Consider the following 16,399-nt stretch of genomic DNA (forward strand, 5'->3'; position numbering starts at 1 on the left):
CGGCTGGCATCTATCGAGTTTTGGTCGCATCAGCTTGGATTTCTTTGGGCTTTATGACGGGGGAAAACATATCGGGACACAGGATCATACCATTACATGGAAACAGAGGGGTGCAGACAGGTGCAGCTCTGAGGGAAGCTTTTATTATGCCTGAATTTGAATCAGCTGTTTAGCTTTTGATGAACAATAATGAGAGTAATGTAGCCTTTGAGCAATCTAGAAGAGTTCTGGTTTATTTAAACAGAAACATTCTTTTTAATGTAAAAAAAAAAAAAAAAGTTTTTTTTTGTTTATGTCCATAGGTTGCCCTGTTTTTTTAGGTGCAGATGCATCCTTTTTTGTTTTCTTATTCTAAACAGGATTTTAAAGAGGCACTACGATGTCTGCTAATGGAACCGCCACCTGTGGCGTAAACACATAAGTAAATTAAGGACAAAATAGATGAATCGCAGCTAAACGACTGAGGTGTCAGTCTGCTCATCAAGAAATGTTTTAGTCTAAAAGGGTAAAATAAAAAGCTTTTTTTAAAGATTGTTTCAGTAAAAACTTCAGAGGTGTCAAAAGTATTAATCTTTATTACTTAAGTAGAAGTATAAATCCTACTGTTTAAAAACAAGTGTCAACTTAAGCTTTTTACTCAAGTAAAAGAAAGTAAAACTATTTAAAATGTAAAGTAAATCAGGAAAAAATGTGAAGGACAGAAGCTTTAAACATTATACTGGTTACTGCACTACTCTGTTAAAGAAACATTTTTCTAAAATTCTGGATGATAACCTCCCTATGATTAGTTTTTTCTTACTTTTATAACTAATGGTAACAGTGTGAAATGTAAGTTGCGATCATCTTGAAAAATGATTTACGGTACTTTAGTATGTGGTGAACAACAAGTTGGTGCAGCACCGAGTCCATCCACAAAGAAATTAATTGTCTGGATTGTCTTAAAGGTTTTTATTAATGGAAATTAGCTTAAATGAAACAAAATTAACAAGTCTATTTTAAAATGAAAGGAGTAGAAATGAAGTATACACATTCTACTTAAGAAAAGTAACAAAGTATTTGTACTTTGTTATTTGACACCTCAGAAAAAAAAACATACATAATGTCTCTTTAATGTTTGCATGTTTTATTATTTAATAGAATAATTTATCAGCAAAATAATCATTTCTTATAGCCAAAGCTAGAAATAATAAAATCAAAGGGTCCAGTCAAAGTCCAGACTTTAGTCTGATTATTATGCATTAGTCGGTTCTCAACCTGCTCAGAAACCAAATCCAACAAACCATAAACAGACTCAGAAATCCACACAGGGGAATCATAGGGTGAACTTAGCTTGTCTATTTGTGCAATGAACAATGATGAATATTTTTGCATGCTTGATTACATGTTTGACAGATTTAGAATCTGATATTTGAGACCAGAAGGAGGGTACATTTTCCTTTTTCTCTCAATCCTGCTATTTAGAAGCAGATTTATTGAGCAAAAACACCTTGTAGCATTAGTGACATTCTAACGTTAATGACTGAATTCTAACGAGGCTTAAATATGGCCACCTGTTGACCTTTCCACATAAAACCTCTCCAGTAACGGTGTCAGATTAGTTTGGGTCATTACTGCTTCTCCACTCTTAAAACTAATTCTGTTTTTTATCACCAATATAAAACACTCTCTGTTGAAAACCTGCTTACTACAGCCACCTTTAAACTCTATTCTTTATTTGCTGTTACTTTCATGTCTTGCCGCATGCTTTGCTGTCCTTCCCTCATTCTTTATCCCCTTTGGTTGAGGGTTCAGTGTCGTCTTATCTTACAACAAGCGGACCTCCCAGGCAGGGCTAAAAATGCTGCCATTTATCACTTTATGCCTAAAGTATCTTGTTTGCAGCACGGTATAGCAGTGTGCGGTGAAGCAGCATGATGTAGGGTGTAGCTGTGACCAGGGAGTGACTAACAGAGCATAAAGGCTGCCGCTGTATTCAGGGTTCTGGGTTGCGGCTTCGTATTGGCTGGACCTGAAGCAGCCTGCAGGGCTGAGCCAAAATCAGGCCAGTTTCATTTCATAACGCCATTAAAAACCACTTCAGCATCTAAAATCTTGCATTCAGCCCAAAGTACAAACTATGAATTAGACAGTGAAATGGCATCTTTGAAAGAAAAAAAAAAACATCAGGCAGTTTTATCAAAGAAAATGTTCAAACTCCAGCTGAACAGCAGCTTTATGGTGAAGTAAATTCTGCAAAGGAAAGGTAGTTTAAGTATATAAACCTTGAATAATATCAAACATTTATTAAATATATCAGATTTGCAGTTATTATTTCAGGAATCCCCAATAGAGAACTAGAGTTTTAACAGAGCAACCTCTTATGTATTTTGCAAAACAAATTGATTGAACTAACATCTATCAGCCAATCTGTTGAACTGTGGGTTTTGTTTTTTTGCTGTTTTCTGCAGCATATTTGTGAAAATGGTCTTAGAAGAAATTTCTTAACTAACTCAAATGTACAGACTGAAAAACCTTTAACTGACAGAGCGACCTACTTAGAGCAGTAATTACGGTATATCAAAATTGAAAAAAGAATATAAATTTTGCGTTTAAGATAAAAAAAATATTTTTTATCTGTCAATATGCTCTATTCAGAACTCTTCAAATGAAAGGTTTAAGTTTAATTTCATAAAAATTGATTAAACCAAGAATTAATTGATTAATCGATTTACAAAATGATTGTTAATTGCAGCCTTATTTGAGTGTTTTCCATCAAGTTTTACTGTAACTATGTAATGGATCAGATAATATGATGAACCATAGTACTAGAATTTCTCTGGGGTTTTTGTTATAATATAAGTCTTTTAATAAATTATGAACTTAGGGTTCCTCTAAAGTTTGAGGAATATTATAGAGATTGATTTAGGATTTTTAAGGTTTGGGTTTGCTTGTATGAAAAAGGAAAAATAATGAACATCAATCACATCTGCTACGTTCATCCTATCTTGTTTTAGACTGCCTGCTAGAATATTTTGATACAATAATTCAAATCAATTAAAACTTTGGTTTCATACTTTGGTTCAATAAAGGACTCTGGAAATATCAGTCTGACAGTGTCTAAAGTCAGATTGTTTAAAAATGGACTGATGAATAACTACAATCTGTAAACGACAACATTAAAACCTATTTCAGCTAAACTTTTGAAGACTTTTTTGTTAGGGTAAATTAGGAGAATAAGGAAGCTTTAGGGTACAAGGTGTTACTTGGTTTTTTGCTTTCTCATCAAAACTTCCTCTTGGTCTTGAACTTTTTTCCTCCTCATGAATCAGCAGGTTTTACCTTCTAACTGAGAGCCTCTTGATTACTTATTTTTTTGAGGGGGGTTACTGCTTTATGACTGGCTGCCTGCCACCAGCAGGAGCTCTGAGCCCGTCCACATCACCAGAGAGCCGCCAGCGCAATGCATCAGCTCAGCTCCATATATTTAAGTGATTGCTGACAGAATTTATGACAGGATTGAAAAATAAAGTCTGCATTGCAATAACTTTAAAATAGAGAGTTCTGCAATTTATTTGGCCTGCCACAATTCAGCAGTCTCCGCCATCAACCATGCACACACCTCATTTCTGTACATTTGCAGTTCTCCCCCGTTTTCCGTGGCAGAAGCACGTTGGGTAAAGGGGGGGGGGCATCTTTAGGGGTATCAAGGTAGTGCTGGGTCTTTGGCTACGTTCAGGAATGCCTTCACATCTCCAAACAGCTCGGCTCTTTCGCTCGTCCTGTTTGTCTTTGTGGCTTGGTGTTTTTTAAGGTCTGTGCAGGCAAACACTCAGGCAGGAAACACTGAGTTGTTGATCGCCCTCACAGAACAGCTCATGAACCCAGTCAGGATGAATGTGAGGGCTTGTGTGTGATTTTTTTTTTCATACATGTTTGAGTATTTTAGATAATTTCTTAATAAACCTGAAGGGTGTGGCGAAAAACAGTCTAATTTAATCTGCATCTTTACGCCTTTAGAAGCTTTGGCATAAATCAGAAATTGCCGTCTGATTGTCCTGCAGACTTTGTCTGTTCCTGTTTGTGGATGTTGCCTGGAAACTTTGCGAACTCACATTGTTTAACATGTGGCATCTCTCTCAGTCCCCACTCTGCATTTGTAAACAGGCGGCGAGGATGCATAGCCTCATTGTTTTGCATCATTATTACTGACAGGTCTTAATGACTTGAATGATGGGAAGCTCTTATACAAAATTAACCCGGCCCTGCGTGTTTACCCTGCCTGGATCGTGCAGCTCATTGGACTGAAACAGAAGAGAAGGGGAAATAGGCCTCTCACATCCTGACATCTGCAAAGCACCTGTCCCAGGACGTGCATGCTGCGAGCATTCTTGAGCGCGTTCACACCTCCATCTCCTCCTGCTTAGCTCTCCCAGTTTGGAAGACATGCCTTGATCATCATGTGCTTTAACAATTGACCGTTTTTTTTTTTTGCCGTGTTTTTTCCTGCCACCGACATGTTCTTACTCTGAGTCCGTGGGTCGCAGGCATTGCTCATTCGTTTTCCTCTGGGATCATTTCAAGGTATTTTTCAAAGACCTTTGTTGTACCAACAACAGACATATCTGCCTCGCTGTCTGTAGAAAAGAGGTCTTACAGCTTTGCCTCTTTATGTGTTCAGTCCAATTTAGTTTATTCATGTTGTGCAATACACAACACATGGCACTTTACAACACTTTACAGAGTCAATTCAATCCAGTCATACTGTCATATTAGTTTAATACATTGATAAAAACAAAAACAAAGGGAGCACTCAAATAACACATCCTAGATCTGAATGAATGAAGTAATCTCATTGAATACCTTGTTCTGCACAAAGTTTAATATGGTAACAACAAAATCACACAAAATGTATCAATAGAAATCAAATTTATTAACCAATGGAGACCTGAATTTGGAGTTGTACACAAAATTAAAGTGGAAAAGAATGCTACAGTCTGATCCAACTTTGATATAATGTCCTTACAACAGGTCAAAATGAGGCTCAGTGTTGTGTGTGGCCTCCATGTGCCTGCATGACCTCCCTACAATGCCTGGGTACGCTCTTCATGAGATGGCTGATGGTCTACTGAGGGGTCTTCTCCCAGGTCTGGAATATAGCATGGATCGAGACACGATGTCCCAAAACACAGAAGCTCTCATCCATAAATAAGCACTAATCAATAAATATAAATAACTATTTTCTATGTTTGAAAAGGTAATGGCAAATCCAGGTATGGTTCTATCAAAAGACCAGGTTAATCAGCCATTTCTCATGTCAACGAGAGCACATGCAGTTAGTCGCAGTAAAAGCTGACCCTGTAGCTATGTCTAGGAGAGAAACGGGTCTAAATACTGAAAAACAGACCAAACTAGAAAAAGCTGTTTCGGAGAAACATCAAAGTGGGAATGCTTTTGCTGAATGAAAAAAGCTGAAATTACCTGCATAACNACAAAAAATGGTCGGAAGAATAAAAATAATAATAAAAAATAAAGAATAAAGAGAAACAGGATCTCAATAGTGTGAATGCCTACAGCATTCACACAATAAATAAAGAATAAAGAGAAACAGGATCTCAATAGTGTGAATGCCTACAGCATTCACACAATAAGTGGGAATGCATAAGCATTCCCACTTGACTATGATCTATAGCCTCCTTTCCTCAGAAATAGGTGGGTTAACACAAGTTTTTCAAACATGGGTTGACGTTCTAGCAATCGGCCTTTGACTCCCTTTCCATTGGCAAAAACAGCTGGGTCTGACCCCCGCAGGCAAGCTGCGTGGCTTCTGTCCCTCTACTGTTGCCTTTCTGGTGAAGCCATCACGCTGGGTTAGCATTGATGATGTCACCAGTGTTACGAAAGTCTGTAAAACTAAACAATTGAGAGCAACATGTAAGGAAGTGCGAGATTTATCCGTCTGAATCTGTCTCACCGGTTCTGTGCCAGGTTTAATGAATGCTAACGGATTTGTTTTAACTCGTTAGATCAGACACAGCTGGCGCATTGTGTCGATATCCATGTGTTGCGCTTTAAGGTATCGTGTAAATTAGCAGGTCAACCCACTAATGATCCGGTATAGGTACCAGTTCTACTCGGGGCGTTGCCCCTGCTGATAATGTCACCGTATGGCAATGCCACGCAGACAATCAGGTAATGTCATCAATCAGGTAAAACTTCATAGGCCATCAGACACACTAACATTACAGATGCTCCAGAATTGGTACATAGATGCTGGATTGTTATTATCATTGTCTGGGCAACCACAATGTTTTATGCATGTGGCAACGTTCAGCCAATCTTATAGCATAATGTCATGGGCATGAGCAGAGTCTGAGCAGATCTGGTTCCTACAACGGCGGGGCCATGTTGACTTTGGATCTTCATCTGGGGGGATCCCCACTCCCGACATTCAGCATGGACATGCATTGGAAAACCTGTCAGAAAGAGGGAGATGGACAGACAAAGGGGAGGCATGAGGCTTTATCAGGGAGAGCTTGAACATGGCATAACTGAAAAAAGGTGTGGGAAGGGGGACAAAAGAACACATTGTTTGAAAAGCATTTATTTTCACCTTTACACCTATTTAATAGCATCTTAAGCCTGTTAACATGCATTAATAACAAGTTCTAAAATAATTTTCTTGTCTTTTATCGTATCACTCACTTGTCCCAACACAAATGCCTAAATGGAGTAGTTTACAGCACATTTTTTAAGATAATTATATTATAATTTATTTTTTATAATAGACATAAAAAGTTGCGATAACAGATTTCAGATCTTTCAACATCTTAGATCATAAAAGTATTTCCTAAAACCAAGTTTTTAGTTACTTTCTGGGAAAAGTAACTATAAATACTCTTTTACCTAAGTGTCCTACACATAATTGTGGAAATGAATGAAAAAGAGGGTTTTTAATTTGTTTTTGTTTTTTTATAAATACAAAATCTGAAACGTATTGTATTTTTTGGTATGTACCATCTTTGTTTTTCTAATTTTGTATTTCAAGTTGTTCCTTAATAGAAACGCCGTAAGGTAGTTCTACTCGCTAAGAATAGCCTCTGACAATTGACCATAAAATTGCAGAAACATGGTACCTTTGTTTTGATTGTTAAAAATTGCAAGACACCTCTTATCTTTCTGATCTATCTTGAATTACAGATTAGGGCTGAAACAATTCATCGGATTAATCGTCAACTATTTCAGTAATAGATTAGTCGTTAACTGGAGTATAGAGACTCTAAAACTTGTCTTTAGCTGACAGAGCAACCTGCCTTTAGCTGCAATTATACCAAATTGTTAAAAAAAAAACGTTTACATTTAAGATTTTAAAAAGTCTTATTTAAGGAACCTTTAGCTATCCGATTATTAATCGAAAAATTAATCAACAGATTAATGGATTTGCAAAATACTGTTTAGGTGGACAGTCTTGTTTTGCTGATGTCGTTTTAATAATTTGGTATCTTATAAAAAAAACATTATTTTGTACCTTAACCCTTGAGACCTATTGTTGAAAATGTGCAACAAACCGTATGTATGTTAAACAGCCATGAGAGCGTTTGCATTACGCTGATGCCAGTTACACATTTACTGCAGACCTAGGAACCTTTGGCAAGCATTTGTTTCTGGTACGACAGATCCCTTACAGCATATATTATCAACAATTAAAACTGTGGTTCAGATTTGCTACAAATAGTTTCACAAAAAATAGTTATATATAGTTATATAGGGGTTATTAGTGGATGTAAATAAACCCTTTTTAATCCTGTCTTTATGTCTGATTAGCTAAAACTATCTGCACAAAAAGGATAGATGGGAAGAACTTGGTTTAAGATGATGTGAATTTTAAAACAGAAGCATAATCACATCAGGAATGACTCACCTTTCTTTCTCCTCAGCTCTTTGTAGTTATGTGTCTTGTGTAACCGCAGCGTTGACGGCTCAGCGGTGTGTCGCTGAAGTGGACTGGCCTGCTGCTGACATGACACGGTGAGGCTGACCACTCAGCCTGACAGCTGAATGTCTCTGTCTGTTTCCTGTCCCAGATAACAGCAGTATGCAGAGAGGCCGCCCTCCTGGCCCTGCAGGAGGACATCAAAGCCGAGCACATCGAGGCCAGGCACTTTGAAAATGCCCTGAACACAGTGAAGCCCCGAATCCCCGACTCTCTCATCCAGTCATACATCAGCTATCAGCAGCAGCACAGTGGCCTCTGCTTCTTCTGACTGCACCACTCTGGGACATTTATCTCATTTTCAGTTGCTTTTTACATTATGTGTACAATTGTTGCTATTTGTGCTGCAAAATAAAATTTTATAACGATCAATGTGGCTGAAATCTTGTGTCTTTGAGATATTTACCACATTATGCTTACTTAAATTTGTTTCAGAAATGAAAATAAATCCATTATTCAGCCCTTTCTTCTACTTTACACTGCTTTGTGAAAGTACTTAAGTGATTGTTTCATCTGATACATTAAACAGCATATCAGTGGAGTTTAGGGAAAATTACGCTTTGGTTTCAACATTTTTTTATAAACAATAACATTGAAAGTGTAACATGCATTTGTATTAATCCACCAAACACAACTTCTAACTTAAACACACCACCCCCACAGTAAAACAAGATTACGGCAGGAATACACTTTTCTTAAAAAATGACAGCAGCATTTCATGTAGCTGACTAAGACAGAAATTGTGCAAAAAATCTGCATGAATGTAACAACTTATTGAGCTTGTTGGGAAGGATCTGTGATAACGCTCCCTTGTGCATTTAGGGTGCAGCAGAAGTTGGAGTTTAAAGAGGTAAGAGGTTTATCTCCCAGCAGGACAACCACTCTAAATATCCAGTCAGAGCAACAGTGGTTTAGAACTTTACATCAAAGTGTATATACTAAAATGGTCCAATCAAACTTTTACATCTAAATGTACTAGAAATGTGTAGTAAGGCTTAAAAAAAATCTGCTTACAGAAGCTGACTACGCCTGAGCTGCTTTTAAAGAAGACGGAATTAACCTCTAGTCTACAAATGTGCAAATAAACATAAATATTACAAGCAAATTGAATTATGTAAATAATTAAGCGTGTCTGTAGTAGCAGCAAAAGGTGGTTCTCCAAGGTTATGTCACAGTGATTAGAAAGCATTATTTTTAAATGTATATTTGTTCCCCTTTTTTTACCCTGAAGTTTGTTTTTAACAAAGCTAAATGGGAAAAAAGTTTCCATTTTTCCATATAATCTTGATCTATTTACAGTAATATTGATTTGACAAAAATAATTCACTTTTTAAGCCTGACTTTTGTACCAACAATCGTTTATTCATAAAGTATAAACTAATTGTGTTTTGGCTGACTTTTTAGTAGGTATTTAATTTTAAAAACAGACACTATAATGTTCTATTCCTCTCCAGCAGAAATATTAAGATTACTGTTTGGTATGTGTTTAACTTTGTTTAGACTCCCTGGATGTTTTTCCTCTCTGCAGCCTCAGGATCCACGTGGAGGCAAACGTTCATGGCTGCTTTATTCATCGCATCCATACATGGAAAACAGGCTAATTGCTGTAATCGTGAGATTTCCGTCCACACTTCCGACCGCTAAGAGAGGGGATCCAGGCGGCCATCTGTCGCAGGATTTGCTTTATCACCAAGAGGCGGATTTTTACATCCACTCATTACTGCGCCACAAACACTTCCCTCTCAGCCTACAGGTTTTTTATGTATTCTTTTTTTCTCTCAAGCATTTGCTGACCCGAAACAGCGCGCGGGGGTCATTCATCTATTGATTTTTCCATTTGAATGGGATAAATTGACTTTGTATTGAACTTCCTTTTCTCATGGATCCGGATGTAGCGCATCCGCGACAGCAATCAAACCAGACAGTCAGGAACAGAGGAGGGTGGGGGGCAGGAGAGAGGCGCGCGGGACGGAGGGAGGGAGGGAGGGGGGGGTTACAGTCTCCCTTTCTTCTCTTAAGGTGGACCCAAACTAACCTACGGAAGAGGATTAGGGCCACTGAAAAAATTAAAAAGTTAAATGATTTTCAAATTTTATTTCAGTATAATATGAGAAAAAGTTTTTTTTCTCAAAATTCTGACTTTTTTCTCAGAATTCTGACTTAAATCTCAGAATTCTTACTTTAATCTTAAGATTCTGACTTAAATCTCAGAAATACTTTTTTCTCAGAATTCTGACTTTTTTCTCATAATTGTGACTTAAATCTCAGAATTCTGACTCTTTTTCTCACAATTCTGACTTAAATCTCAGAATTCTGACTTTTTTCTCACAATTCTGACTTTAATCTCTGAATTCTGACAGCTAACAAACATGTTAGCATCAAGCTGTAGCCATGTCTGTTTCAGAGACTAAACTAGCTCTCTTGTTTTGATCACCTTCCACTCTTCCATTAGTGAAATAGCATCAGGGGGGACCCCTCAGGCATGTAAAAAGTTGCCCTATTCCATAATTTTCCACCAATGTGTCACTGGCCCTCTCAAACAACTCACATATTTGTCAGTGAAGCTGAGTGCTCCCACATATCTTCCTTCATGGTGCCCATCTATATTAAGATCCAAAATACTGAGATTAAAGTCAGAATTCTGAGTAGAAAAAGTCAGAATTGTGAGATTAAAGTCAGAATTCAGAATTTTTTCCCATATTAAACTGAAATATTTAAAAATCAGTTAACTTTTTTTTCCCCCAGTGGCCCTAATCCACTTCTGTACTAATCTGTATACACATAGTGTCAAAAATTAAAAACAAAATAAATAAAACGGGGCCAGCAGCAGGTTGCGTAACATTCACCGCTTTGCATTTCATTTCCTCTGATGACACGGAAGAAAACATAGAGCGACCTTTATAAACCTGTCAGGACTTTCACACAGGTGAAGCATGAGACGGGTAACAAGAATAACCAGGCTTATATTTTTTAAGTAACAGAGAAACTGAAACTACAGCTACAATATGATGTGTGGATTTTCAACGCAGAATTTTGTTTAATGTAAAGTTTGTTTGTTTTGTTTTATAAATAAAAGAAAAAGTTTTCTTGCTCTTGATTGTTTGTGTCGCTATATATTTAATGTCTTCCCTGTCCCCCATTTTTATGCCTAAATATGTTGTATCCAGGAGGTGGGGCGTCCTAAAACAAAAGCAAGCACCATTTCCATCAGTTTGTCGGCCATATTGTGAGTGGCAAATTTGACTTAAGAGACAATAAAATCTGCTTGGGAAAATTGTTTCTGAATAAAATAGGCCCCCAAAAATTGTATACACATGTGTACTGTTAGTTCAATCTCTGATGTTCTGCTCTCTCTGCTTTTTCTCATAGTAGCCATCAACACCTTTGTTTATAGATGTTGGAGAACTGCCTGTTTTTCAGTGTAGTCCTGTTTCTCTGACTGTGACTGGCTGGATGTGCTCTTTTCATCCTCTGACATGGGAGCTGGCTCAGAGCTCGTCTGCCTGGCTGTGTGTTTTTTGGACGGGGCCGCCTTTTACAGCTGCTTTTTGTATTTCTGCTTCTGTCTCCTTGAACCCCAGTCAGCCTCGCTCACACTGAGCCTGGTTCTGCTGGAGGTTTCTTCCTGTTAAAAGGGAGTTTTTCCTCTCCACTGTTGCTACAAACATGCTTAGTGTGAGGGATTGCATTCCAGTCAATGAGTCGATGCAATTAACTGATTTTCCTTAGATAGAAAACTTTGAATCAATTTGACTGGATAATCTGGTGAACTGTAAAATGCCTTGAGATGACATGTGTTGTGAATTGGCACTATAGAAATAAACTGAATCAAATTGCATGTTATGGTTCCATCAATGGTTACACTTAAGGGAAAATGAACAATTGACACAACATAGAACAATCACTATAAAAATTCCTTAAAATGTACATAAACCTGCTTTATTTATCTGAAAAGAAACCACTGTGAAGCCCTGCCATTTTTTTTTTTTTTTTATTAATTTAGCTTGGTAATTCATCCAAGGCTGCTACTATCCCCGTTGCCAGTGGACTTCTACCTACCAAACGTTTTCCTTCCACTAAACTTTATTGGAGTATGCTGGGATGCAGCACTCTGTAATGCAGGCATCCCAAAAGTCGGTCCTCGAGGGCCGATGTCCTGCAAGTTTTAGAGGTTCTCCTGCTCCAGCACAGCTGATTTACATTAATATTTGATTAACAGGCTTTTGCTGAACTGCAATCATCAGCATCAGCTGTGCTAAAGCAGAGAAACCTCTCAAACCTGCAGGACAGCGGCCCTCGAGGACCTACTTTAGGGATGCCTGCTGTAAAGCAATGACCTTTTTAAGTGTCATTCTACTGGACCAATCTTTATTGACACTGTTTATATCATAACATGCCAATAAATATAAGAAAACATTTTTCCTCATTATAATGCTTTCAAAGACAAGAAAACAAAACTTATTCTTATTGTTTTACTGTCAAAAACAACCATAAATAAACTCTTTATATTTGGCACCCTGTGTGAAATTATGCCTAACAAGGTTTGTTGCTTCTAATAGTTAAATTTTTTCCTACTAATAACTTGTAAATGTTTGTGAATATGTCAGAGGAAAGACCAAATGTTGCGGAAAACTTTACATTTCTCATCAAATGTAATAAATCAGCAGAAAGTCGATATAAATAAACCACCCGGTGCGCTCATTACGTAACTATTAGTCATATTAACCTCATTCCTGTCATTAATCATAACATTCGGAAACTAGTTGTTTCTGCCTCCTCCTCCTCCTCCCTGCATGGAAAAGCCGTTCCACCTTAACTGCTCTCCGCCATTCGGCCTGCCCTCCACATCTGCCTAATGAATCAGGAGCGGATGCGCTGTATCCTTTTTCAGTGCTGTGAATGGCCAATGGGAGTTGCCTAGTGGAGCAAACCCAGTGCGCTGCCTTCCCATTCATTCAGAGCAGATCAGGCCTACAGAGCAAGAGGGAGCGCACTGAGGACGCTGCGTTTTTCTCTGTTTTTTTCCCCTCTCCGGAGCGCAGCGCAGATTAAATTAGACTTAAAAGCAAAGAAAACAAACGGCGCTCCTATAAAACTGTTGGATATAAACTCGCAGTTCTCTCTGGACCTTTTTTGTTGTTGTTCTTCAACTTTTCCACCGGGGACTCCTCTAACTGGCTCCTCTCGCCTTCACCAATCTGCATCTCCAAGTGCGTAGCGGCGCCCCACGGGTGACTTCTTTGCTTTAACGGAGCTCCACCGTGGATTTATGCACGCGCAGCTCAGCGCTGAACTTTTCCCCCACGCAGACACCCAAAGCAAAGGAAATAACGCAGGATTCGGTTCCAGCTTGGATTATCTAACCCAGCGTTATGCGTTAGACCTGCTCCTGTTGGATGGAGTTTTACTAAATAATTTGGTTGATGGATTCCACGTTATGGATGCTTGCATATAGGTAAGCGCTTCTCTATAAAGTTTTTTTTATTTAATATATGATGTTTTCTGTTATTTCTTGGAGGGGAAAAGGTGCAGGAGTCGCGTCGGGTTGTGATCCTCAGACTTTCCGTGACATTTCCACGGTGTTTTTCGCTCGATGGGGTCCGCATGCCCGCGTCTCTCTCCGTGGCTACCCTGTAATAAACACCCCTCCCCCCACCCACGGCGCTTGTTTTCATTCATAAGTTCCTCCGTGTCTGTGGAAGCGTCCGGATCTCCGGCTGCGGGTGTTTATCGCAGCCTTCTCCGCGTCTTGACGCGCTTTGCGTCAAAGCGGCCATATAAGGTGCGGGTTTTCAGCCGCAGAAGAACAAGAACTGGAGGGATTCTGTTAGATTGCGACAAAAATCGATCTTTTCTTGTGCTGACTGCAGAGTTCAACACAGAGAGAGGGAGAGAGAGAGCGGCTCCATGAGTTTATGTGTCAGTCGTGCAGCTTTCGGGCCTCCTGCAGGTTGACTTTTCCTTCAGAACACCCCCGAAGGCTAAAACTCAAATTCCTGCGCGTATTTATGGTAAAAACGCACATCAGGGGGAACAGTTGTACCATAATAACTTTTATTTGCATTAAAACATTTTTGTTTCTTTAATCAGTCCAAACCAGAGGTTGAATTTGCCCTGACCTTATTTATTTCTAATGCAGTAGTTTGGCCCCCCTTGCTCGTCTCTGGGTTCCTTCTTGGTGTTGTAATAGAATACTAAGTGAGGGAGCTCATTTAGTTCCCTTGGATCGTGTCCTCATTTCGTCGCCGCGCTGCATTTAAATGTTAACTAGTCATAGAAATGTAAATGAGGAGGGGAAGTGTTTGTAGGGTCTGTTGAGGTTTGGATCTCTGTGTGTTGGGGAGGAAAACTCCAAAAGCGTCGTTAATGCTCAACTTTTCCTCCTCACTTCACAGGATCAGAAGTTAAGACCTGTTAGAAGGGATAAATGCAGAGTTTGCATAATTAAGTTAGTGTTTTTCTGCAAATTTTAAACGTGCAGTTTGGTTATAACGAGAGATAGATGACAGTGATGTGTTTCAAATACCGCAAAAACTCATATCTGATTGTTTTGTGTTGTTTTCTTTTGTCTCTTTTCCACATCAACAGTGTGGTTTTTCCAGTCATGCCATGTTCAAGCTCTCTCTGATGAAGCCTCATGCCTCTCCTTTGTCTGTCCCCGCTCCCTTTCTCTGACAGGTTTTCCAATGCATGTCCACGGTGAATGTCGGAAGTGGTGATCCCCCCAGATGGAGCTCCAAAGTCAACATGGCCCCGCCGGATCATTAGTGGTGATCCAGCAGCCTTCCCTCGACACCCGGCAGAGGTCGGATTACGAGCGGGAGCTCCAGCATGCCGCCATACTCTCTCTGGAACAAATCAAGGCCATCCGCTCCAGCAATGAGTACACAGAGGGGCCCTCGGTGGCGCGGAGGCCCCCAGCACCCCGTGTGGCCCCCAGGCCCCAGGATAAACAAGAAAGGACTCATGAGGTCATCCTTGTCAATGTGAACAACAACTACGAGCGCCAGCCATCGGGCCATCACCACCACCACGGTGGGAGTAGCATGGTGGTTGTTGCTGCGGGGCCTCAGTACGGCGGCTCTCGGGCCCCTGGACTCAGCCGCTCCACCAGCACAGGAAGTGCTGCCAGTTCAGGGAGCAACAGCAGTGCCTCCTCTGAGCAGGGACTCCTGACGCGTTCACCACCAACGAGGCCCGGGGTGGGCTTACAGCACCACCACAGAGCAGAGCGACCTGTTCGGACTCAGCCCAAATCCAAGCCGCTATTACAGCCCCAGCAGGGGCACCAGACTCCCCTGGAGGCTCCACTTAAGCCCCCAACCAAAGGGAAATCAGACTTTGGGGTAGTGGCCGCCGCCGGGCACCAGTTCATCTGCGAGCGCTGTGGGAAGTGTAAATGCAGCGACTGCACGGCCCCCAGGAGCCTGCCCTCTTGTTTGGCATGTAATGGACAGTGCCTGTGCTCGGCGGAGAGCGCACTGGAGCACGGCACGTGCATGTGCCTGGTCAAAGGCATCTTCTACCACTGCTCCAACGACGACGAGGGGGATTCATGCGCTGACCACCCCTGTTCGCTGTCACGCTCCCACTGCTGCTCCCGCTTCCTGTGCATGGGATTAATGTCGGTACTCTTCCCCTGTCTGCTGTGCTACCCACCTGTCAAGGGCTGTCTGAAGGCGTGCCAGGGCTGCTATGACCGGGTCAACCGGCCCGGCTGTCGCTGCAAGAACTCCAACACTGTGTATTGTAAACTGGAGAGCTGGGCCCCACAGAGCCAGGAAAAGCCTTCCTGATCGCTTCCTGTGTGTGTGTGTGTGTGTTTGTGTGTGCGTGTGTGAGTGCGTGTGTGAGTGCGCGCGGGACGCTCCTGACGTGGATCATATGATAACAGTAAAAATAGTGACAGCCACAGATTAATGTTTATCAAACATTCTAAGCACCTCCCACATGACTCCTCTCCTGGCTGCAGAACCCGAAGGAGCTACAAAGGAGTAACGAAAACCACTCAATAATTTTATTATTTTTTTGCTCTCTTCTGGATCAGGACCATGTTTTTGTTTTATTTTACAGACCAGTGTTTGCCTTAAGTCTCTTTCTCTGTCTGTCCTCAGCTCCCTGAATAACACTATTTTTTAAAATTCTAATTCAAAAAAAAGAAAACGTGCTTCTTCCGTTTGAGGCGGGCAGTTTCTGGCGGCCCTGCGCCTGTTGGGGGCTGCCTCCCACCAAATCTGTGAAGGACGATCTGTTTTTAGGGCGATTATGTAGCTGTTACCTGGTGTTCGTAGCAGACAGGTTTGTCGCTGCCACATTAGAGCCGTGGCTCCTCTGCTTGTGTTGCATTAACAAAAGCACATCCATCTCATAGTATTCTCCACTCGGATATGTTTCTCCTTCCACCCGCCTGGACTGTTCACACACGTTCTG

General features: G+C 40.5%; 2 protein-coding genes across 2 annotated transcripts in view; both read left to right on the top strand.

Moving 5' to 3' along the window:
- The window catches only part of spata5 (spermatogenesis associated 5), a 173,570-nt gene extending 165,241 nt beyond the window's left edge, over positions 1-8,329 (top strand). Inside the window, exon 17 of the mRNA XM_015397260.1 lies at positions 8,061-8,329. Within this exon, the coding sequence (XP_015252746.1) occupies positions 8,061-8,240 (180 nt within the window). The 3' untranslated portion in view covers positions 8,241-8,329. The remainder of the gene's footprint in view (positions 1-8,060) is intronic.
- A 4,529-nt stretch (positions 8,330-12,858) lies between these two features.
- On the top strand, positions 12,859-16,127 carry spry1 (sprouty RTK signaling antagonist 1). The gene is made up of 2 exons (XM_015397265.1): positions 12,859-13,424; positions 14,648-16,127. The coding sequence occupies exon 2, from the start codon at positions 14,698-14,700 to the stop codon at positions 15,763-15,765; it is 1,068 nt and encodes a 355-aa protein (XP_015252751.1). The 5' UTR covers positions 12,859-13,424; positions 14,648-14,697; the 3' UTR covers positions 15,766-16,127.
- Positions 16,128-16,399: the final 272 nt, after the last annotated feature.

This window comes from Cyprinodon variegatus, unplaced genomic scaffold, assembly GCF_000732505.1.
Source record: "Cyprinodon variegatus isolate N-32 unplaced genomic scaffold, C_variegatus-1.0 Scaffold847, whole genome shotgun sequence".
Taxonomy (NCBI): domain Eukaryota; kingdom Metazoa; phylum Chordata; class Actinopteri; order Cyprinodontiformes; family Cyprinodontidae; genus Cyprinodon; species Cyprinodon variegatus.

Bases quoted from the DNA above. Each gene is read 5' to 3' on its own strand.
- spry1 (XM_015397265.1), top strand. From the start codon at position 14,698: ATGGAGCTCCAAAGTCAACATGGCCCCGCCGGATCATTAGTGGTGATC.